The sequence below is a fragment of the Salvelinus alpinus genome, chromosome 12, assembly GCF_045679555.1.
Source record: "Salvelinus alpinus chromosome 12, SLU_Salpinus.1, whole genome shotgun sequence".
Taxonomy (NCBI): domain Eukaryota; kingdom Metazoa; phylum Chordata; class Actinopteri; order Salmoniformes; family Salmonidae; genus Salvelinus; species Salvelinus alpinus.
The window spans coordinates 9,717,520-9,743,373 of record NC_092097.1 but is presented as its reverse complement, the minus strand read 5'-3'; the positions used below and the strand labels follow the sequence as shown (position 1 = coordinate 9,743,373).

General features: G+C 43.3%; 2 protein-coding genes and 1 long non-coding RNA gene across 3 annotated transcripts in view; 1 reads left to right on the top strand and 2 right to left on the bottom strand.

Annotated features, from left to right (window-relative positions):
• The window catches only part of LOC139535477 (uncharacterized), a 36,903-nt gene extending 30,220 nt beyond the window's left edge, over positions 1-6,683 (top strand). Inside the window, exons 2-3 of the long non-coding RNA XR_011667137.1 lie at positions 4,937-5,015; positions 5,718-6,683. This is a non-coding gene — a long non-coding RNA (uncharacterized lncRNA). The remainder of the gene's footprint in view (positions 1-4,936; positions 5,016-5,717) is intronic.
• An 8,136-nt stretch (positions 6,684-14,819) lies between these two features.
• On the bottom strand, positions 14,820-19,965 carry LOC139535476 (PAK4-inhibitor inka2-like). Its single transcript, XM_071334904.1, has 3 exons — positions 19,696-19,965; positions 19,546-19,596; positions 14,820-15,894 (listed from the first exon to the last, which is right to left on the bottom strand). Exons 2-3 carry the CDS (start codon positions 19,546-19,548, stop codon positions 14,947-14,949), a joined length of 951 nt encoding a protein of 316 aa, XP_071191005.1. The 5' UTR covers positions 19,549-19,596; positions 19,696-19,965; the 3' UTR covers positions 14,820-14,946.
• A 1,115-nt stretch (positions 19,966-21,080) lies between these two features.
• Positions 21,081-25,854, bottom strand: part of LOC139535475 (guanine nucleotide-binding protein G(i) subunit alpha-2-like) — a 150,795-nt gene continuing 146,021 nt past the window's right edge. The window contains exons 7-9 of the mRNA XM_071334903.1: positions 24,541-24,694; positions 23,908-24,137; positions 21,081-22,057 (exon numbers count right to left, since the gene is read on the bottom strand). Coding sequence (XP_071191004.1) covers positions 23,947-24,137; positions 24,541-24,694 — 345 coding nt within the window. The 3' untranslated portion in view covers positions 21,081-22,057; positions 23,908-23,946. The remainder of the gene's footprint in view (positions 22,058-23,907; positions 24,138-24,540; positions 24,695-25,854) is intronic.

Here is a 25,854-nt window from a genome sequence, read left to right as displayed (position 1 = left end):
CTAAACTGGTAAAGCTGAAAATAGGGTTCTTGTAGTATAGTGAGGAAGTATGCTTGACTTGCGTATACAGTATATGGCTGCAGGTAGCCTGGCAGTTAGAGTGTTGGGCCAGTGACAAAAAATGTTTCTGGTTCAAATATCCAAGCCATCAAGGTAAAAAATCTGGCAATGTGTCCTTGAGCAAGGATCATTGGCTCCAGGGGCGCTGTACTACTATGGCTGACCCTGTAAAACAACACATTTCACTGCACCTATCCAGTGTTGGTGATATTAAAAAAATATTGTACTTCACATTGCTTCGTTTTATTGGGCAGCTGATCTCAGCTGATCTCAGCTGAGGTTGGGCTCCCGAGTAGCGCAGAGGTCTAAGGCACTGCATCTCAGTGCAAGAGGTGTCACTACAGTACCTGGTTCGAATCAAATCAAATCAAATTGTATTAGTCACATGGGCAGAATACAACAGGTGTAGACCTTACAGTGAAATGCTTACTTACGAGCCCCTAACCGAGAGTGCAGAATCCAGGCTGTATCACATCTGGTTGTGATTGGGAGTCCCATAGAGTGGCGCACAATTGGCCCAGCGTCGTCCAGGTTTGGCCGGGGTAGGCCGTCATTGTAAATAAGGATTTGTTCTTAACTGACTTGCCTAGTTGAATAAATAAATAAAATTGTCCATTGCTGCAGTTCTTGTTTTGGGAAGATATCTCTCCTGACTGATATTCGATGTACAAGGTGTTCTGACTGTGTGTGTGTGTGTTGTGTCTATTAGCAGGTTGCAGGAAAGGAGTAGGCCCACTCCCTGTGTAATGACTTCCTGGTTCAGGGTAGACGTGACCGTGGAAAGGAAAAACAAATATATACAAAGTATGTGTACACCTCTTCAAATTAGTGGATTCGGCAATTTCAGCCACACCCGTTCCTGACAGGTGAGTAAACTCGAGCACACAGCCATGCAATCTCCATAGCCAAACATTGGCCGTAGAATGGACTTACTGAATAGCTCAGTTACTTTCCACGTGGCACCGTCATAGTATGCAACCTTTCTAACAAGTCAGATCGTCAACTTTCTGCCCTGCTAGAACTGCCCCGGTCAACTGTAAGTGCTGTTATTGTGAAGTGGAAACGTCTAGGAGCGGCGAGAACTAGAGTGCGTAGCGCGTAAAAATCGTCTTTTCTTGGTTGCAACACTCCCTACCGAGTTCCAAACTGCCTCCGGAAGTAATATCAGCACAAGAACTGTTCGTCAGGAGCTTCATGAAATGGGTTTCCATGGCCGAGCAGCCGCACACAAGCCCAAGACCACCATGTGCAATGCCAAGCGTCAGCTGGAGTGGTGTAAAACTGTCCGCCATTGGACTCTGGAGCAGTGGAAACGTGTTCCCTGGAGTGATGAATCATGCTTCACCAGCTGGCAGTCCGACGGACGAATCTGGGTTTGGCGGATGCCAGGAGAATGCTACCTGCCCCAATGCATAGTGCCAACTGTAAAGTTTGGTGGAAGAGGAATAATGGTCTGGGGCTGTTTTTCATGGTTCTGGTTAGGCCCCTTAGTTCTGCGAGCCAGGCTTAATTGCCCAACATCAGTGCCCGACCTCAGTAATGCTCATGTGACTGAATGGAGGCAAAACCCCACAGCAATCTTCCAACATCTAGTGGAAAGCCTTCCCAGAAAAGTGGAGGCTGTTATAGCAGCAAAGGGGGGGACCAACTCCATATTAATGACAAATGATTTTGGAATGAGATGTTCGACAAGCAGGTGTCCACATACTGTTGGTCATGTAGTGTATCTCAGTGATTTAAAAAATATGTGACCGTGGACGTGAAATGACCTTGGGAGAGCTACTGCAACACATCAAGGTACAATAGTACAGCCTCCCTCCCTCCCTACACTGACAAGACACTCTTTATCACTAGATAAACTACACATCCATATGCGCACACACACACTCTTTCTCACACACTCTTTCACACACACACACACACACACACACACACACACACACACACACACACACACACACACACACACACACACACACACACACACACACACACACACACACACACACACACACACACACACACACACACACACACACACACACACACACACACACACTCACTGGTATAAATATTGTATGCAAACAGCTATGCATTCTATGCATGCATTTTCACACCAAACATTGACAGATGCTGTACACACTCATGAGGCAGAGCAATCATACTACATTGTTCATGTAGTGATGGCATGTTTGTGTGTCATTGAAAAAGTTTGACGTGCAGGCGTTTCTCTGGGACAGCTTACTCTGACCTAGTCACCCTCATCTCTTCAAACACAATGGGAGTTAAGTGTGGAGGGGGCTGAGGGGAGGGTATGATGGGGTGGCTCATCTGGCTGTCGATGAGGGATGTGAACTCTCAGTCTTTCTTTCACTCCAGATTATTTCAACGCCTTTACCGGTGACTCTTTAGGCGTGAGTGTGCATGTGTGTGCATGCCTGCATGCCTGCATGCCTGTAAGCATTCTGATCCTGTCTGCACGTGCCCCGTGTCATTTTGCTCTTTGACTGTCAGCGTCTGATACTTTCCTGACTCATTCTATTTAGACACCCTCCACTTATCCTCTCCCTTATAGTTGCTAGTGTAGAGAGTTATCTGCAGTTATGTAGGTCAACTACATGACTACTCTGTCAACACAACAGGCTGTGGAGTACACGTGTAGCTACCTGCCCTGGACAAAACGTAGGCTTGTTGATTCCTCCAACTGTTTATTTTGAGGCAGAGAATTTGGCAAGACAACATTGCTCTCTTTTGCTCCAGTTTTCCCTTAACCTTTGACACCCTGACTCTGAGATCCGCTGGTTTATTTGTGCTGCACCACTTCCTGAGCTTCAGGGGTTGATTGAGGTTACAGACTCTATAATCAGTTTTTCTCGGTTGCTTGTGCACATTTGTCCAAACAGAATTGACTTTTTTTAAACAATGAACACATAGCCCCAGATTGAAACACGTTGGCCACAATGACCCAAAACATTAAATACATGACACAAAATCAACTACTTCCTTCAAAACATACAACCTTTGATCTAATAAAAAGTTAATTCAATCAATCGCTACACAATGGCCCAATAAATACTAACTAGAGTATAATTAAGCAATAAGGCCCAGGGGGTGTGGTATATGGCCAAGGGCTGTTCTTAGTCACGACGCGACGCGGCCCTATGCCACAAACCCCCGAGGTGCCTTATTGCTTTATTAACAGGCTATTAACGTAATTAGAACAGTAAAGATAAATGTTCGGAATTACCACGCCTGTCAGCCAATTAGCATTCAGTCCTTGAACCACCCAGTTTATAACTATCATTATAAACTGGGTGGGTCTAGCCCTGAATGCTGAGTGGCTGACAGCCGTGGTATATCAGACCGTGTACCATGGGTATGACAAAACATTTATTTTTACCTTCTCCTAATCACATTGGTAACATTGGTAATAATAGCAATAAGGCACCTCGGGGGTTTGTGATATATGGCCAGTATACCACGGCTAAGGGCTGTATCCAGGCACTTCTCGTTGCTTAAATATACCCAAACATGGTGAACCCTCTTCTATATGTCTGTGCCATTTGTTGATACTAGACTTACAGTGGCAAGAAAAAGTATGTGAACCCTTTGGAATTACCTGGACTTCTACATAAATTGGCTCATAAAATTTGATCTGATCTTCATCACAACAATAGAAAAACACAGTCGGCTTAAACTAATAACACACAAACAATTATACGTTTTCATATCTTTGTTGAACACACCGTGTAAACATCCACAGTGCAGGGTGGGGAAAGTATGTGAACCCTTGGTTTTAATAACTGGTTGACCTTCCTTTGGCGGCAATAACCTCAACTTAACATTTTCTGTAGTTGCAGATCAGACCTGCACAACGGTCAGGAGGAATTTTTGAAAATTTTTGACAAAACTGTTTCAGTTCAGCAATATTCTTGGGCTGTCCGGTGTGAACCGCTCTCTTGACGTCATGCCACAGCATCTCAATCAGGTTGAGGGACGGACTCTGACTGGTCGACTCCAGAAGGCATATTTTCTTCTGTTGAAGTCACTCTGTTGTTGATTTACTTCTGTGTTTTGGGTCATTGTCCTGATGCATCATCCAACTTCTGTTGAGCTTCAATTGGCGGACAGATAGCCTTACATTCTCCTGCAAAATGTCTTGATAAACTTGATGAGTGTCTTGATAAACTTTCCGTCGATGATAGCAAACTGTCCAGGCCCTGGGGCAGCAAAGCAGAAAGAAATGCAGAAAGAAAGTCACTCAAGAGCATGAATATCCATCAACAAACGGCTTTATTTGACCTTTTCCCATTTTACAGTAACTGAGAGCTGAACTATCTTCCTCTATGGGCCCCTCTACCTCTCCTTTGTCCTTGCCCTCGGCCTCTTACTTGGCCCATTCTTGCAAACAGCAACTCAGAGGTGACCTCTTTTATGTATGAGTAAGGACTGACAGCTGATTGAACAATTGTGCATAGAAGTTTTGCACACGTGCAGAAGAGGTTCATATTCACATTCAGCAATTTGTATCAGCTGTGACCAAATGTTTTCGTTTTGTTTGTCATGATTTACTCAACTGAGTTTTGCGTCTCCTGTAGAGAGTTGTGTTTACTGTTTTGCAAAATTGGGCTTAGCAATTGCATTGTGTGTGAAAGCACTGACTTACAGTTTTGCAAAAAAGAATAGTATTGTGCTCATTAGGTTATGATGGAGATCAAGTGGACCCCAGTTTCATTAAAAGTGTCTTGGCAATTGAGAACAATTGTAAGACTCTATTGGATCTTGCTTGTTATTCTATATGAACTGATTAGGAACTTTATTATGCTCTAATTTCCATGATCCTAAGTGTAATGTTGTATTACTGTTCATGTTGCAGCAAAGATCACCAGCTTGTTTTATGGGAAGGCTGTCTTGTACCATGCTGACTCCAATCACAAGGAGAGGCTTGTGAAGAGGTAAGTCCTGAACCACTGTGGTAAAAACAAAGCTTTTGAGCCAGTAGAGACGTCATCACCATACCTTAGTCTGCCTTCTAATGTGGTAACGTGTGTGGGAATACCTTAGCAACAGGGTTATGTCCAAGCCAAGCATCAACACACACAGCAGCCCCGGTGTTTGTTAACAATGGCAGGATGAGGTGTTTCCTCAAAAGAAAGGGAGTGCTGAGGGACTCATCTCCACACTGTCACGTGCATCAGTGGGCACTGCTGACTGAGATATGGCTCTTCCTAGTTTGTAGGCTTCCTTTGCTCCGTATGGTGAGGAGCTAGATTGAGTAACTGTGAGCAATGCCCTTTTGGCTTGCCATGGCAGTACCTATGTTGTCGAGGCACGCTCAAAGCAAAACGCAAAGCAAGCCGAAGGCTGGCAATAAATTATGAAGTGACGCTCTTTCTCTCACTCACTCAAAGTCATTGGCACACAGAGAAGAATATGTATCCTCAGGTCCTTACCCCACCCATGTGTTCATAAACACAGTTAGTGTTTCAGAGCTCTGAAACGGGACTTCTAGTATACACCAGGAGATGCTGCTTAGCTTTGTAAAACGACAGCCAATTTCTTGCCTCTCCCCCATGTCTATGCTTTGTTCTTCCTGACACTCGCCCCCTCTACCTCTCTGAACCTGACCCTCCTCCCCCTTCCCTCTGTTCCTCCAGACACACAGCATATGTCTTTTGGGGCTTTGTGTTAACACCTCAGTCCCTGGAAAGCCCAGTGTTCAGCCCAGCGCCTGGCCTGAGGAAGCTAAGAGAAGACAGGGTAGAGGGTTGTTAGTGTGGACAGCAGGCCTCACTTGACAAATGCCCTCTCCAGGAGTCACATCCTGGGATATCAGGCCCCGGCACCAACTCAGCTTCCTGTGTTTACAGGCCTGATGGGTTGTATGTATGGAGGACTGAGATCCAGATGATATGAAGAACCTTCCTTATGTATTCTGTCTGATGGCCATTTAGCTATAGGACACAGTCAGTGTAATGGCTGTGACTAGTCAGGAGCTGTTCTTTACCACTTTATACAGATGTAGGATCTCTTCTGTTGCTGAGAATTATCCTGCACTACAGGAAATGCAAACGTGTAGTGTATTCAAGGTTTAAAAAGGCTTCTAAAGTTGGTAATTTCCACTTTAAAATGTCAGACTTGATTTGCCATTATGAAAAATGTATCAGCCCCTACAAAAAATGTATTAATTATAATCCACATAAAAATTCACATTTCCTGTTGCTGCATGATTATTTTAATTCTCTAGCAAACTGTCTCAATTAAGATCATACATCTATAGGACTTCTGATCTTTCTGAATTGCTATAATGTACATATTTCCTACTAGAGATAAAATCATCACTACTCATTGTTAAAACAATTCTTAGAAGTAAGAATGGAGAGCATTGTTTTAAGTCACAAGGCTGGTGTTGATATGTGTATAATGGATTGTCTTGGCAGTGTGTCTGATGTTGTCAGTCAGGTGACCAATACACAGATCCCCCAACACCTGCACATTCTGGAGATGTTCCCTTCCTTCACCAAGGACGAGGACTGTGGGATGTTTCCTCCCATCAGGTACCTGTTCAGATGATAACATCAAGAGGAGACAGACCTGAGAGGCCCCAACAGTAGAGCCGTACAGAGAGCCACTGTATCAACCCTCCTATTCCAACCACACACTCCTGTCACTTCATATTTATCTGCTTGGATCAAGTGCAGAAGGTACATCCAATAAATTATATTGGTGAATTCAAACAAGCTGCATTTGGATGTTGAAATTTAATATTTTTGCAAATGGGGTGGATTTCTAGAAGCTGCATTGCTGTGATAAATAAACAATAGCTTTCCACTTCTATTATCATACTCCTGTTATTTAAATAAGCAGAAAGAATGGCCTATTATTTTATTTTATTGAATTATTGACCTCTGTAATGACCTGTTGTAATCACCTGTGATTGGTGATCAGCCCCTGTGTGTGTTGGGTACCACCCTGGTTTCCGCCAGCCTGTTTTTGTGATTCACAGAGATCAACCCGTGCTTTATCTGCCCATCAGCATCCATCACCATGTAAAATACAGGGGCTCTGAAGGAAATGGAGCACAGAGCAGGTGACTAATGATCTCCACACCTCACACCCTTGTCCTGTTTGTCCCCTCATACATAACCAGTTCAGCCCCCCAGCCTCCAGCCATGTCCCATTAGCCATGCACTGCAATGTTAGTTTCCACATGCAACAGCAGAGTGAGGATCTCATGACACATTCACAAATAGTCATGGCCTCTAAACCTTCCGGCTGCATACTGGACCCTATTCCAACTAAATTACTGAAGGAGCTACTTCCCGTGCTTGGTCCTCCTATGTTGAACATAATAAATGGCTCACTATCCTCCGGATGTGTACCAAACTCACTAAAAGTGGCAGTAATAAACCCTCTCTGGAAAAAGCCAAACCTTGACCTGGAAAATGTTTTTTTAAACTATCGGACTATATCAAATCTCCTATTCCTCTCAAACATTTTAGAAAAAGCTGTTGCGCAGCAACTCACTGCCTTTCTGATGAGAAATATTGTATCCGAAATGCTTCAGTCTGGTTTTAGACCCCATCTTAGTACTGAGACTGCACTCGTGAAGGTGGTAAATTACCTTTTAATGGTGTCAGACCAAGGCTCTGCATCTGTCCTCGTGCTCCTAGACCTTAGTGCTGCATCTGTCCTCGTGCTCCTAGACCTTAGTGCTGCTTTTGATGCCATCGATCATCACATTCTTTTGGAGAGATTGGAAACCCTATTGGTCTACATGGACAAGTTCTGGCCTGGTTTAGATCTTATCTGTTGGAAAGATATCAGTTTGTCTCTGTGGATGGTTTGTCCACTCACAAATCAATTGTAAGTTTCGGTGTTCCTCAAGGTTCCATTTTAGGACCACTATTGTTTTCACAATATATTCTACTGCTTGGTGATGTCATTCGGAAACACAATGTCAACTTTCACTGCTATGCGAACGACACACAGCAGTACATTTCGATGAAACATGCTGAAGCCCCAAAATGGCCTACTCTGGAAGCCTGTTTTTCAGACATAAGGAAGTGAATGGCGGTAAATGTTTTACTTTTAAACTCAGACAAAACAGAGATGCTAGATCTAGGTCCTAAGAAACAAACAGATCTGCTGTTTGATCTGACAAGCACTAAATAAACTTCAGTTAGTGCTAAATACTTCTGCTAGAATGTTCACTAGAATGTTCACTGTTATATCAGGTGTCATTTTCCTGTCTTATCTGGTGTCCTGTGTGATTTTAACTACTCCCTCCAATAATTTTTCTCTCTCTCCCTCTCTCCCTCCCATCCCGGAGGACCTGAGCCCTAGGACCATGCCTCAGGACTACCTGGCCTGATGACTCCTGGCTGTCCCCAGTCCACTTGGTCATGCTGCTGCTCCAGTTTCAACTGTTCTGCCTGCTATAGAACACTGACTTGTTCACCAGACGTGCTACCTTATCCGGGACCTGCTGTTTTTGACTCTCCCTCGCTTTCTCTCCCTCTCTACTGCACTTGATATCTCGACCTCTGAATGCTCGGCTATGAAAAGCCAACTGACATTTACTCCTCAGGTGCTGACCTGTTGCACCCTCTACAACCACTGTGATTACTATGAATGTTTGAACATCTTGAAGAACAATCTGGCCTTAATATCCATGTACTCTTATAATCTCCACAGCCAGAATAGCACTGGCCACCCCTCAGAGCATGGTTCCTCTCTAGGTGTCTTCCTAGGTTCCTGCCTTTCTTGGGAGTTTTTCCTAGCCCCCGTGCTTTTTCCTAGCCCCTGCGCTTCCTAGCCCCCATACATCTGCATTGCTTGCTGTTAGGGTTTTAGGCTGGGTTTCTGTACGGCACTTTGTGACATCTGCTGATGTAAAAAGGGCTTTATAAATGCTTTTGATTGATTATGGAATCCAGTTTATTAATTATAAATTATTGTTTGTGCATTGTGGAAAAATGTGCATTTTATTTCAAAAACTCTGGAAACATCATATCCCGAGGCCGCATTCCTAACAAAATAAATGCAAGGAATATTCTCCCAATATTCCACCAACACATCTCTTGCCTCACTCGCAGGAGAAATACTTTAGACCATTGTTATTCTCCATTCCAATATTAATACAAAGCCTTCCTTCGCCCGCCGAACCACCGCATTTAACCCCGGTAAAGTGTCTGGAAACCTGGACGATTAGAAACAGACCCCCTATGACCTCCACGAAACAATCAAAGAGGCATAAAAACTGTACAGGGACAAATGGAGTCGCAATTCAATGGATCAGATATAAAACACATGTGATAGGGACTTCAGACAATCACGGATTATAAAGGGAAAACCAGCCACGTTGCGGACACAGATGCCTCAATGCCAGAAAAGCTAAACACCTTATTCGCCTGCTTTGAGGAAAACAACACAGAGCCACTGGCGTGGGCCCCCACCGCTCACGAGGACCGCAGGCTCCCGTTCTCTATAGCCGACGTGAGTAGGATCTTCAAGCATGTTAACCCTCACAAGGCTGCCAGCCCAGAAGGCATACCAAGCCGTGTCCTTAGAGGATGCACAGACCAGTTGGCCACCATTGTTCCTGTATCCAAGTAAGCCAAGGAAACTGAACTAAAAGACTATCGCCCCATCATCATGAAGTGCTTTTAAAGTCAAGGACTATATCACCTCCAACATACCAGACACCCTTGATCCACTACAATTTGCATACCACCCCAACAGATACACAGACAACGTGATCGCCGTTGCACTGCACACTTCCCTATCCCACCTGGGCAAGAGGAATACCTATGTAAGAATTCTGTTTATCGACTACAGTTTAGCTTTTAATACCATAGTGCCCGCCAAACTCGTCATTAAGCCCTGGGCTTTGGGTCTGAACTCCTCCCTGTGCAACGAGATCCTAGATTTCCTGACGGGCCGACGCCAGATGGTGCAACAACACCTCTGCCACGCTGATCCTCAACACCCCAGAGGTGTGTGCTCAGCCCCTCCTGTAGTCCCTGTTCACCCACGACTGCGTGTCCATCCAACTGAATCATCAAGTTTGCTGACGACACGACAGTTTTAGGCCTGATTACTAAGAACGACGAGACAGCCAACAGGGAGGAGGTTAGAGCCATGGCGGAGTGATGGCAGGAAAATAACCTCTCTTTCAACATCAACAAAACAAAGGAGCTTATCAGGGATCGTGCCAAAGTGGATATGGTCAAAAACGTAAAGTTCCTCGGCTTGCAGATCACTGAGGACCTGAAATGGTCTCGCCACACTGATATCGTGTTGAAAAACCTCAGGCGGCTGAAGAAATTTGGCATGGCCCCATTCTGAAGATGCACCATTGAGAGCATTTTGTCAGGCTGCATCACCACCTGGTACAGCAACTGCTCCGCCCTCAACCACAAGGTTATCCAGAGGGTGGTGACGGCATGCTGCCTGCCCTCCAGGAGATCTACAGCACCCGGTGTCAAAGGAAGGCCAAAAACATAATTAAGGACCTTAGCCACCCGAATCATGGACTCTTCACTTGGCACAGACCGACCAGACAGAGACAGTACAGGTCCATCAGAGCTAAGACAGAAAGACTAAAGAACAGCTTCTATTACCAGGCCATCAGACTATTGAACAGCTTTTATTACCATTTCATCAGACTGTTGAACAGCCATCACTAGCCGTCTACCAGGTGATTCACTCTCACTGACACAAAACACACACACAAGCAATCACACACACTCAAATAAACACACACAGCCAATGCTGCTGTCCCATGCTATAGAGACAATGAACCAGTGGTCACTTCCCGTTTCACACTGTGTATTTAAATACTGTATCCCCAACATAGCATATCATAATATTTATACTAATGTACATTGTATTTTAGTTACACACCATATGTTTATTATACACTGCATTCTTGACATGGCTTACTCCAATATATCTGCTGCTGTACTTACATATCATTCTTATTTTACTTATCATTTATATATTTTTTCTAGGGGGTGGATCAGCTTTAATATTGCGGATAGATTGTTGCTTCCATCAATGTAATTGTCTGCATCACTTCCAATCCCCCGTATATTTTTTGGGTAAATATATGTATCTATATACATACATACACATACCCATATACATACAGTTGAAGTCGGAAGTTCACATACACCTTAGCCAAATACATTTCAACTCAGTTTTTCACAATTCCTGACATTTAATCCTAGTAAAAATTCCCTGTCTTAGGTCAGTTAGGATCACCACTTTATTTTAAGAATGTGAAATGTCAAAATAATAGTAGAGAGAATGATTTATTTCAGCTTTTATTTCTTTCATCACATTCCCAGTGGGTCAGAAGTTTACATACACTCAATTAGTATTTGGTAGCATTGCCTTTAAATTGTTTAACTTGGGTCAACCATTTCGGGTAGCCTTCCACAAGCTTCCCACAGTAAGTTGGGTGAATTTTGGCCCATTCCTCCTGACAGAGCTGGTGTAACTGAGTCAGGTTTGTAGGCCGCCTTGCTCGCACACGCTTTTTAAGTTCTGTCCACACATTTTCTGTAGGATTGAGGTCAGGGCTTTGTGATGGCCACTCCAATACCTTGACTTTGTTGTTCTTTGAGCCATTTTGCCACAACTTTGGAAGTATGCTTGGGGTCATTGTCCATTTGGAAGACCCATTTGTGACCAAGCTTTAACTTCCTGACTGATGTCTTGAGATGTTGCTTCAATATATCCACATCATTTTGCATCCTCATGATGCCATCTATTTTGTGAAGTGCACCAGTCCCTCCTGCAGCAAAGCACCCCCCACAACATGATGCTGCCACCCCCGTGCTTCATGGTTGGGATGGTGTTCTTCAGTTTGCAAGCCTCCCCCTTTTTCCTCCAAACATAACGATGGTCAACTATAGTTTGTTAACAAGAAATTTGTGGAGTGGTTGAACAACGAGTTTTAATGACTCCAACCTAATTGTATGTAAACTTCCGACTTCAACTGTACATACATATACACACTTTTTTAGAATATACCTTTATTTTCCCCCACAACCCTACCACCCCTCCCCCAATTGGAGTAAACTAATAAACAATAACACTTAGGCTTCTACCTTCAGTTTATACATACTATACACATTTTACAGACACAATCTATTTCACATTAGTTATATTTTGTTTGTTTTTTGTCCTGGCCTTCCTCTATTTCTGATTTATATTTGTAACTGTGCTATTTGACAACATTTCTGAACCTATATACATTTAACATTTGTTTTAAATGTTTTACATTTGTTATCTTGTTGTTATTAGTCCCACCCTTCAGCTCCATTCAACCCCTCCCATCTATCTCTTAACACCATCCATTTTGGATTTCTATTTTCAATATATTTTTCAACTGTACTGTGATGCTTCACAAAAGTACTGAACCTTTCTATTCTCATAGCTTCTACGGATTTTAAATTAAAGATAAACATTTTTGCTAAAATAATTATTATATTATTGATCGATTGACTATGGGTTTTCAAATCACCCATACATATCATTCCCAGCTGATGTTGTGTAAATTATCCCAGTGTACATACGTATAGATTGCATTTGATTACTGCTAAAGTGCTATTTGGGTTGTTAATCAAATTCATCCCGCCATTCTTGATTTCTTGTCAAAAAATTTTAAATAATGATATTTTACTGCATTGTTAGGATCTAGTAACATAAGCATTTGGCTGCACCCGCTATAACACCTGCTGAACTGTGTACGCGACCAAGAAACTTTGATTTGATTTGACCAGTGCGAGTCGTAACTCATTGAAATTGACCCACATAGAACATCTGGAAATAGAGAAGCACGGAGAGATGAAGTAACACATTACTTCCCTAAACTGTCCAAAACTAAACCCAGTCCCTTTGCAGAGGAGTGATTGAAGCGGTTGTAGGGAATCTCTCCGCTGGACCGTGATTTAGAGAGACGCATCTCCTTCTGGCCTTTGCCTGGCAAGCCTTGATTACTTCATTATCTGTTCTTATCAACTTGGGCCTTGGGTAATGCCAAGTGACAGATGCTGAGGCAATGTTTGCAAACATCATCAGATTTGCGTGCAGGTCTTGACTGTGTTTGGGAAGTTGTGCTGTGAGGATATGCCAGGGCATATGGATTAGATGAGTTGGCCCAGGCCTGCTGGGTTGGGCTGGGGTCTGCTGGACTGGTTCCCCGGACTAGTCAGAGCCTCGGCCCCCTGGTCAGCTTTGTGCTGGAATATTGAGGGTCGGGTGAGTAGAGGCTCACTGAATCTGTCACCATCTGGACACAGCTGCCCAGTCCAACAACCAACCCCCCCCTCCACACACACACACACACACACACACACACACACACACACACACACACACACACACACACACACACACACACACACACACACACACACACACACACACACACACACACACACACACACACACACACACACACACACACACACACACACACACACACACACAGAAACCCCAGGGGGACCCAGGCCATGAGCTCATCAACCAATGCGGCAGGAGGCTGTGAGCAGGCCTTCCTCTCTGTCCTCAGAGGTAAACATCTTATTCCTGGTCTCGTTCCCTCTGGGATCTAAGATCAGTCTCTCTCTTTGGAGACCTACCCAGCACTAGGTCTCACGTGCACATGGAGTAATCTCTTTCAAATTAAGCCCCCAGATGGATAGAAGGATAGATCTGTAGGTCTATTCTGAAATACACTACTTTGCTACATAGGCCTATGTTTAGGGATTTGATTAGATTTTGTTCATTAGGTGACTGATTGAGAAAGAAAATGTGCTTCTCTGCTTCTTTCCTTTTGTTTCTAGATTCCAATAAATTAATTGATGTGTTCATGTTGTAAATGTAATCAAATCTTTTTAAGCTATTTAAGGGCTCCATTCAATCCGTATCGTGGAAATTCTGCGATACATAGTGATTTAAATTTAAAGGCAATGTTCACGCATTAGAGGAGATTGCATTCACAGTAAACGCTGCAGATGTCGGTTTAATAGGAAATGACCTTTACATTTCTAGCGTGCCTCAGCGATACAGATTGAATAACCCTAAGTGTGTGGTTACATTAAACACCGTACATGTATATGACTGTTTTGACAACTTGTCTTTAGAAGGCTGCACATTTACAGGGCTACTCCCTTTAGATCTAAGCATCATATGACACATCTAAGCCTTCTTTACACCTTGCGCTAACATGGAAGTTTCGTGATTTGTGATCCAGATCTGTTTTCGCGTAATTGATATCCGGAGACAATGTGTGCCCGACTACCTCCAGAGGTGGTCAGGAAGATCAGATCACTATGTGTATTTTAATCGCCTACATCTGTCTAAAAATGTGGGCACAATCAGAATGTGGACAATATCCGGACAAAGGGAGCATGTTAGCACCAGGTATAAACGGGGCTTAACAACCCACAACTGGAAATATAATTTTCAACTTCCCATCTGACAGTAGTAGAAACACAATACAGTAACACCCATCCTGCTATTTGTATTCAAATAGGCAGGTATTCAAAGGCAAGATTTCTGACTGCCATCATGTTGGTCAGTTGACAGGTGATTTAAAGAATGTGCTAGAGTGCTTATACCAAGATGTAATCGAGAATGTCACTACCTTTTTTTAGAGCTGAACCTAAACCTAAGCATGCATAATTATTTCATTAGTCATTTAAGAATAAAACGTGTAAGTTAATAATTATTGCAGTCAACACTTTTTCCCTTTTCAATACAAAAACTTTATTATTGTAACAATTTCAACATTATTTCCACATAAAGCGCATATAAAAATAAAATAACATTAATCTGTGGTAGGAGTCCGTAGCTGTAACATCACTCAGATCAGATGTACCCGATAATGTCATTACATATGATAGGTTGTCGGCTGCCTGTCTTCATGAGAGCGTTGAACTGGTACAAGTCCGTCCCCAGTTCATGCAGGCCTGTGTGGGATTGGTGAAAGAAGGGTTTGCGTGGCTGGAAGCCCACAGGGCAGGACATGCGTTTGGGGGCCGCCGCGGCCCTACTGACCCTGGTGGAGTCTGCTGGTCTGGCCCTCATCTCCACGCTTTTTGACATCCCCGCCAGCTTCCTCCTCATGTTGACCAGGAGGTCCTTGGCCAGGCGCCGGCCTGCATGGGGCTTGAGTTCTGCTGGCTCAGGACACTCTGGCAGATCCATCCAGTTCTTAATGAGGTCAGCGAAGCTGTTGTCCCCCAGCACCAAGGGCTGTCTGTTCCTGCTGCGGCTCAGCAGTGACGTGGTCCAGTCCTCCGGGTCGCTGCTTGCCTCAAATGACGTCCAGCGCTCCAGACAAGCGTCCGACGTGGACTTGGGCCGGATCCGGTCGGCAGAGCCCACTCCCCGGTTGGTTCGGAGGCAGGCAGAGTTAGACACCCGTACGTTCCTGGTCCTCCTGAGCACCACGCCCTCATCGTGCCAGGACGCCTCTGAGTAGCCTGAGTCAAACTCCAGACTCTTCTCACTGCTAGGGGAGCTCTGCATTAGCCGCTCCTGCACTTCCTCCTCCACCTCTTCTTCCTCCTCCACGGGGCTGGCCAGGCAGCAAGCTGAGTCATAGGTGCTGGCCTCGCTGGCCTCAGAGATGGGTCTACGGAGGCATGTCAGGCGCTCCCGCTGCTGCGTTCCCTGCTGGAAAACGCGCGTCATGGCGTAGGAACGGCCGGAGGGCTCGCTGAGCGGCCTTTTCATGTGTTTCAGATCCTGCAAGGACCTCATCATGTACTGCATCTGGTCCACCAGACAGTCTCCAGAGTCCCGCAGACACAGCTAGAAAGACAGGGAGAGAGATATAACAGGTTGGTTACTGACAGACTGAACACTGACTCCTCCATACATGGTTTAAGAACATTTCAGAACAAAATGTGTAACAGAGCACTTTTACAGAAACAAATTTACAGTTCACTTTAACTGAATGTCAAGGTTAGTCCACCCCCCATCCAAGTTCTTATTAGAACTATGCCATACACCAACTCCTGGTCCAAAAGCTTAAGTAGTTTCCTGTGCTTCTACCCAGCACTGCACCAAGATTCTAATCAGCTGAGATCACACTCTGCAGCCGTACCACCACCACATATCAAGTCAGACATTCCACCCAAACCTCAGAGCAGCTTTATGGAGAAGCTTCTCAGCGGCATGCTCTGAGTTTATTAGAATATGGCTTGTGGGAACAGGATGTACAGGGAAACACTCGCTGCCTCTTTCGGTTGGACAAACTAGAAACTGATACATTTTAGAGGCGCTCAGTATTACACATCCTTTAATACACACAAGAATCACAGGATGCCTTCGGGATTAGCCCATATTGTCCCGCAGGAAATGACATCACCGTTCTGGAATTACACAATGGGAGTGAGAAACCCCATGTATGAATCACATCAAAGGCATCACCAAATCATCTGAAATATAGAAGTCTGAATGGCACAGTCTGAATGACACAAATTCCCATAGCATTCAGTTACATTACAACAATATTCTCAGGATGTCTTAACAACCAGATGGTTTGGGAACCACCACTGAATCCATCTTATCACATCAAGGTTAAAAGGTGACAAGGCAACACTTCAAGATCAATCCCATTCACTCGGGTGTTGTAGCGAACAGAACACAGGCTACTGTATGCACAGGGCATTTCTCGTTTAAAAAAACATTTCCCCCTGTACTACAAAACACCAAAAATAACAGCTTTAGAATGATGTCATTTGTTAAACTTTCATTTGTAATAATCCTCCAAGGTTTTTCCATGTTTTGTAGCATGCTTGTGTAGGCTACCTCCCAACCCTCATCCGTCTTAGGCCAGAGTGCTGTTTGGAGGCACAGTGAGGAGACCAAATCAGCAGAGACGATGCCCTGATGTTATCACAGCTGTGGGAACTTAACCATTTGGCTGTAGAAGAGAGCTCTGTTTGACAGAGTGAGACAGGTCCTTGGAGGCGCATTAAACACTGAAAGGTCTACCATGTGCATTGTCCTTCACAGTAGTGTGGAGGTCTGACTCATCCAGCTCAATAGAATCCCCCGAAAGGCTCGGGTGATAGAAATTGTGCCCTAAATCGAATCTCGGAGAGGATCTGAAAGAGGCACATAAATATGTTGCACATTTCCATACAGGATTTACCTCGTTTTTTTACCCAAAAGGCTGAGACTTTTCTGTTTCCATCTACACGTGTCTCATGGCTCTGGTGGACCCGCTCTAACTTGGGACCAAAGCCAGGCCACCGGTACTTTAAAGCTTTCATTTACCTAACAATGGTTCACTATGAACTTCAACACCTTCTCACAAAGCAACTGTTTTGATGATGCAGAGGTTGTTGATTCTGCTCTTCAGAAGTCCCCACTGTCAGCCCTAGATATGGAAACCCAATTTCCCTAGCATAACATTAGAGTGTATAGTGTAACACACGTGTTTATAGTCGAAAAGCAGTTTTCCATTACTGTGGTGTAATTAAACGCCGGTAGAGAGCACCAGTTAGTCATTGGTTAAGGTAAGAGATAATGCTCCAAGGCCAAATCGGAGTGCCTGTTGTCCGGACCTCTGGCAGTCTCTATGGGGGTGCCACAGGGTTCAATTCTCGGGCCGACTCTCTTCTCTGTATACATCAATGATGTCGCTCTTGCTGCTGGTGATTCTCTGATCCACCTCTACGCAGACGACACCATTCTGTATACTTCTGGCCCTCCTTTGGACACTGTGTTAACTAACCTCCAGACGAGCTTCAATGCCATACAACTCTTCTTCCGTGGCCTCCAACTGCTCTTAATTGCAAGTAAAACTAAATGCATGCTCTTCAACCGATCGCTGCCCGCACCTGCCTGCCCGTTCAGCATCACTACTCTGGACGGCTCTGATTTAGAATATGTGGACAACTACAAATACCGAGGTGTCTGGTTACTGTAAACTCTCCTTCCAGACTCACATTAAGCATCTCCAATTCAAAATTAAATCTAGAATCGGCTTCCTATTTCGCAACAAAGCATTCTTCACTCATGCTGCCAAACATACCCTCGTAAAACGGACCATCCTACCGATCCTCGATTACGGCGATGTCATTTACAAAATAGCCTCCAACACTCTACTCAACAAACTGGATGCAGTCTATCACAGTACCATCCGTTTTGTCGCCAAGCCCCATATACTACCCACCACTGCGACCTATACGCTCTTGTTGGCTGGCCCTCGCTTCATACTCATCGCCAAACCCACTGGCTCCAGGTCATCTACAAGTTTCTGCTAGGTAAAGCCCCGCCTTATCTCAGCTCATATCTCCCTCACTAACTTTAAGCACCAGCTGTCAGAGCAGCTTACAGATCACTGCACCTGTACATAGCCCATCCAACTACCTCATCCCCACACTGTATTTATGTATTTATCTTGCTCCTTTGCACCCCAGTATCTCTACTTGGAAATTAATATTTTGCAAATCTATCACTCCAGTGTTTAATTGCTATATTGTAATTACTTCGCCACCATGGCCTATTTATTGCCATACCTCCCTTATCTTACCTCATTTGCACACACTGTATATAGACTTTTTCTACTGTATTATTGACTGTATGTTTGTTTGTTTATTCCATGTGTAACTCTGTGTTGTTGTATGTGTCGAACTGCTTTGCTTTATCTAGGCCAGGTCGCATTGCAAATGAGAACTTGTTCTCAACTAGCCTACCTGGTTAAAGAAAGGTGAAATAAATAAAAAATATGTTTAAAAAAGGCCATGTCTGTGCTACAGGAAAGACTCAGAAGGAAGGACTCCACACATATGATGGAGGGAGGCATGTACAGAAATGATAATGACATGTCTATGACATTATTGATCCTTGATTAATCATCAATAACACATATATAACGCACCAATGAATATGTCTATTGTAAGTAACCAGCGAAAATATATTCTTATTTCCAGACATTTGCAACTGCATCTGCCAGAAATGACTAAGTAGCCTATGGAAAAAGTAAGCAATAAACAAGACAGTATTTCTCAAGAAAAGTTTGTTAAGAAAATGGATTTAGGCCTTAAAGTTCAAATTGAATAATTACAAGAGTTTTCTACACCTGCATTGCTTGCTGTTTGGGGTTTTAGGCTGGGTTTCTGTACAGCACTTCGAGATATTAGCTGATGTACGAAGGGCTATATAAAATAAACTTGATTTGATTGGATTTGTAATCTTTCCAACAAATTGTAGTCTATACCCTACAATTATTCTCAGCTGCTCTGTGTTGTCTAACTGTCACGGGAGGGTCGTAAAGTTATAAGCGCCGACCATTTGGTTTAATTTACCACAACATTCAGCCGCTCACTATAATAATAGGTGTTGGGTCGTAGTACAACTGTTAGGAAGAAATGTATAGGCACTTCACACAAAATAACACATACAATCATCTACAAATAACAATCTGGAAATGTTACAAAATAAACTTACCATTGCTCTTGTCGTGTCTGATTGTATGAATTCCAAATGGATTACTTTATCCTGCAAAAAGACAAGAATTATTCAGCATACAAAATGATGTTCTCTAGCTCAAAAGTTGCCTAGCCTATAGGATGCATTTCTCTCAATCAGGCTACTTACATCGGTGAATAATTGACTCCTCTGATAGAACAATTAATCCAAAGCGGTTGCAACTTTCTCAGTAGGTCCGATGTCCACTCAACGCCCCTCAGACAGAAGAGTGCATGTGGTTGTAGGGCCGGCTGTGTACTTTGTGAGCGCAGTCTCTTTCCACGCAGCCAGTCAACGGCGCGCATCACAGAATGCGCCAATAGCAACGCGCCTGAAATACGACCCAACACCTAAACATCGCGTCAAAACATCTCCCTCACCTGAGAAGTTTTGCTGTATTATGCGCGGAATTAAAACAATTGCCAGGACTACACTGGTGGGATTTCAGTCATGTGTCAATCATGGACGAGACGATGTTTTTTTTATTATTTGTCTCAGACTGGGCAAGGAGACACATAGCCCATCAATCTTCTTTCTGACCCTGGCACACATCAGCACACTCAGGCGCACACAGACGCACTGCAACCGAAAGACACAATTAGGGACAAGGTTTAGCCTACAACATAGACTAACTATCACAGTTTACCTAACTATATTGTTTGATGTTTTCTCTATTATCATAGGCTGTTAGCCTACGTAGGCCAACAGACCGTTTTTGGATTTAGGCTTCTTCACCATTGTCAACGTTTAGTTCAAAGTTGCCGCAAAACGCGCATGATGCTTTGTTGAAAAAGGTATAGACCTACCTAGTTTATGTAATCAGTTGCATTTCACTATAGAGAAATAATAAGAAAAACCTTTATTTCCAACACAGTGAATAAAGTGCTCTTCTCGTGTGGATGCAGTTAGGCTACATTTGATTTGAAGCACCACCTGACGGATTGTTCTGGAACCATGGAACGGCACACAGCTTGAACACTCAAAATACCCCCATCCTATTTTACTCCCTGATTTACCTGAGCACCTGGTACTCTGGGCTGGTACTCTCGGAGTCCATTGTTGTCCCAATGCCTACACCATTCGCTGCATTCTTTACTTAATGGACGTTTTACAGTGCAAATACTGGAGCTGGACTGTTACATTGTCCCTAATCAATTTATTGGAATGAGCAAGACTGCACATCACAGTCTGTATAGCCTTAGGCAGATCATTTACATAGCTGGACATTTGAATGTACAAGCCCCCCATCACCCTCCATTGTCTGTTCCTCATGTATATGAATACTCCATGTAATTGGGCGATGAAGCATTGTTGGCACTGTTGATACATTGTCATTTACATTTGTGTACATTAGGATGGATGTGCCATGTTTACCTTATGGGGATGTTCTACTTACCTTTAAGACCCTAATTAAATGTGATTAGCATTGCTATGCCATGTTCAAAATGGCATTCTTACAGTGGAATCTGTAGATAGGTCAAATTATTCTAGAGACACACCAGGAGAATGGTAAGTGAGGTGATCCAAACTTTATTTAAATTAAACAATAGTAGGACTTTTAAAGCATTTTAAATATTTGCCAAAACACTATCATTGTTCATTTCTTTCTCATCATTGTGATATATTATGTTACCTCTTTATCAGTCGTGTGAATAGTATGGGAGTAGAAATAGCCCTAATTCACACTATGGAGAAAGCAAGTCTCTAGATGTCACAGGTGTAAACATACATCAAGGCACAAACATACTGCAAAAGACATGGGATGAAAACAAATTATGCTAATGTTAGGAACATAAGTATTCAATATTGTTTCAAAAAATCTTGCAGGTTTTAATCTTAAAATTGATACTTTTTTCTTTATTTTTTGTAATTATTTTCGAAGGAATGTTACATTGTGACGATTAAATAAGTACAGCTATGATCATCTACGGACAGTCATGTGTAATGATAAGTGATATGATACAGCATACAACGTTGGTATGTTATGTAAATATTAGCAAAAACGTGTTCCTCTCAATTCATGTTCTCTCTCCATACTTGCTTCCCTTAAAAAAAGCTTTATGCAATTGAAAGTGTCATAAAATGCCGACATCTGTTAAAGTAAAGTGAATGTAAAGTACGTAAAAGTTGTTTTCTCTAATTTTTCTAACATCGGATAATACTTATAAAACAACAAAGAAAGAAGCAAAAAAAGAATACATCTGAGATCAAATTCAGATTTGGCAGAAAAAAAAGAGACCCCTATCAAATTAAATATCTAACATACAACGAAAATAAACAAACACACACAAGAGGGAGAGGAGGACATGACAGTTGAGAATAAGTGATCATTGGAATAAATCTGCAAGGCTTTTTCTCCCAACTTCTCAGTTTGTTATGTTTGTTTCCATATAGAAAAGCAGAAGTTGTCAGGGCCGGTACAGTCTGTCTGTGACGGTGGTGTGTCTGTCCACTCTATCCCCCAGGCAGCAGACTCAATGTACAAGCACTCCTGGCGAAGAGAGGCATGAAGAGTCAGCTAGCCCAGACATGGCTGAGCAAAGAGTCAGCTAGCCCAGACATGGCTGAGCAAATGTGTATTAAATATGAGATGTGAAGTTTGTGTATGTATGGTAATGAGAAAGGGAAACTTTTTACATGTAAGACATGCAGGGGGTCTATCTATGATGTACTGCAGAGTCCATTTAACCATCAAAAAACAAATCATACATCATGTACAGTTGAAGTCGGAAGTTTACATACACCTTAGCCAAGTACATTTAAACTCAGTTCTTCACAATTCCTGACCCTTAATCCTAGTAAATATTCCCTGTCTTAGGTCAGTTAGAATCAACACTTTATTTGAAGAATGTGAAATGTCAGAATAATAGTAGAGAATGATTTATTTCAGCTTTTATTTCTTTCATTACATTCCCAGTGGGTCAGAAGTTTACATACACTCAATTAATATTTGGTAGCATTGCCTTTAAATTGTTTAACTTGGGTCAAACGTTTCAGGTAGCCTTCCACAAGCTTCCCGCAATAAGTTGGGTGCATTTTGGCCCATTCCACCTGACAGAGCTGGTGTAACTGAGTCAAGTTTGAAGGCCTCCTTGCTCGCACACGCTTTTTTAGTTCTGTCCACACATTTTCTATAGGATTGAGGTCAGGGCTTTGTGATGGCCACTCCAATACCTTGACTTTGTTGTCCTTTGAGCCATTTTGCCACAACTTTGGAAGTATGCTTGGGGTCATTGTCCATTTGGAAGACCCATTTGCTACCAAGCTTTAACTTCCTGACTGATGTCTTAAGATATTGCTTCAATATATCCACATAATTTTGCTTCCTCATGATGCCATCTATTTTGTGAAGTGCACCAGTCCCTCCTGCAGCAAAGCACCCCCACAACATGATGCTGCCACCCCCGGGCTTCACGGTTGGGATGGTGTTCTTCGGCTTGCAAGCATCCCCCTTTTTCCTCCAAACAAAACAATGGTCATTATGGCCAAACAGTTCTATTTTTGTTTCATCAGACCAGAGAACATTTCTCCAAAAAGTACGATCTTTGTCCCCATGTGCAGTTGCAAACCGTAGTCTGGCTTTTTTGGGTCTTGGCTGATTTCTTTTGATTTTCCCATGATGTCAAGCAAAGAGGCACTGAGTTTGAAGGTCGGCCTTGAAATACATTCACAGGTACAACTCCAATTGACTCAAATTATGTCAATTAGCCTATCAGAAGCTTCTAAAGCCATGACATAATTTTCTGGAATTGTCCAAGCTGTTTAAAGGCACAGTCAACTTACTGTATGTAAACTTCTGACCCACTGGAATTGTGATACAGTGAATTATAAGTGAAATAATCTGTCTGTAAACAATTGTTGGAAATATTACTTGTGTCATGCACAAAGTAGATGTCCTAACCGACTTGCCAAAACTATAGTTTGTTATCAAGAAATTTGTGGAGCGGTTGAAGAACGAGTTTTAATGACTGCAACCTAAGGTTATGTAAACTTCCGACTTCAACTGTATGTTCTCAGTTATGACTTGGGGCCTGTGTTTTGTGCAGTCATGTGACATGCCTGGATTGTAACCTTTATTTAAAGATTTTTCAGCAAACAGTCCAGCACCATCCTTAGAAAATTGCGTTCATTTTTGGTGTAATGCTAATGTACGGATAAGGCTTAAAATACAGGATAAGATTTTGCTATGACACATGATTGCGCAAAACACAGGGCCCTAGTTATCACCATACTGACTATTTAGTCCATTTTAACATGGTCATCTAGTCCCCAAAAGAGATAATGGGCTATATCATCAGCATTGGATTTGCTGTTTGGTTTTCCCCTAATCTTTGTCCTCACCTTAGCTCCTCTTCTGGCCTGCCTCCCCTGGCCCCGCCTTTAGAAGAGACCACAGTCCTTCAGGTTGTTCTTGATAATGACGTCGGTGACGGCGTCAAAGACAAACTGGACGTTCTTGGTGTCGGTGGCACAGGTGAAGTGGGTGTAGATCTCCTTCGTGTCCTTCTTCTTGTTCAGGTCCTCAAACTTAGTCTGAATGTAACTCGCTGCCTCGTCGTATTTGTTGGCTCCTGAGTAGCAAGGGGTGAACATAGTCAACATAAATGAAGCATTATAGCATGTGATGAGATGCCAGACATTACTGATTGATTCCAAGATAAAACACTATTGATGAACTATAACTTGACATCTCTTGGAAATCATCACTGGCGTCCTCAATATCCCCCAATATTCTGCTAGAGCTACTACTGCTGCTGAAATAGCTACAGCCTCAACAATCACAACTATATGATTTCTCTGTCAGAGCGCAATGCAATCCGATGTATGTCGCAGTGCTACAGACCCACTGGGCACACACTGGTTGAATCAACATTGTTTCCACGGCATTTCAATGAAATGACGTTGAACCAACGTGGAATAGACGTTGAATTGATGTCTGTGCCCAGCGGGGTGGACATTGGTAGGATTCTCTACCTGTGTACTCGGGGTAGCAGATCGCCAGGGGGCTGCCTGTAATCTTCTCCTCAAACAGATCCTTCTTGTTGAGGAAGAGGATGATGGAGGTCTCTGTGAACCACTTGTTGTTGCAGATGGAGTCAAACAGCTTCATGCTCTCATGCATCCGGTTCTGGTAGACAGACAGACAAATACTGGGTCCCATCGCATCCAAGGATAAAACATAAAATCTGCCACCAGGGGGCAGTAACTCCTCACATTTCAAATCTAGCTGTATAGGGTAGTGGTACAGTATGTATTTTGTGAATGTGTCTATGCTTTCTCCTCTCTCACTGCAGTAGTAGCGATAGAGAAGCTGAGAGTGTGTCTTTGTATTGGGGGGATGGTTATAGGAGGTATATTGTTCAAGCAGACTGTTAAAAATTGATTAATGTGCCATAGAAAAAAGGACTGATAAGTAAAACAGGTGAAAGTCTACATAACATCCATAGAAATATAGCATTGGTCTATTTGGTCTTAAGAATTGGTGAGATATAACTGCTTAACAAGACTATTGAATTAACGTAAGATGTTACACTCTAACAAAATGCAGTGTCTGTGAAGTAGGATGGCTCCTCCCATCTTATTTTTTCCTGGACTTAAGTGGTGTATTGATTGGGTGCTTCACACCACAGTGAGGGAAACAAATGGCTCATTGCACAGCAATTTGATGATATCTCAGCAGCTTTAACTGCTCTTCAGGTTATTAAGTCCTCAGCCCAAACTTACTCTAAATGTTGTGTGAGCGGTATATCAGTGTGGTGCCAGGACAACAACCTCTCCCTCAACGTCAGTAAGACAACGGAGCTGATCATGGACTACAGGAAACGGAGGGGCAAGCACTCCCCCCATTCACATCGACAGGGCTGTAATGGAGCGGGTTGAGAGCTTCAAGTTCGTCAGTGTCCACATCACTAAAGACCTATCAGGGTCCAAACACACCAACACCGTCGTATAGAAGGCACGACCATGCCTCTTCCCACTCAGGAGCTTGAAAAGACTTGTCATGGGCCCTCAGATCCTCAAAACGTTCTACAGCTGCACCATCGAGAGCATCTTGACTGGCTGCATCACCGCCTGGTATGCCAACTGCTTTGACCGCAAGGTGCTACAGAGGTTAGTGCATATGGCCCACTACATCACTGGGGCTGAGCTCCCTGCCATCCAGGACTTCTATACCAGGTGGTATCAGAGGAAGGCCCAAATAATTGTCAAAGACTCCAGCCACCTAAGCAACAGACTGTTCTCTCTGCTACCGCACGACAAGCGGTACCAATTTGCCAAGTCTGGAAA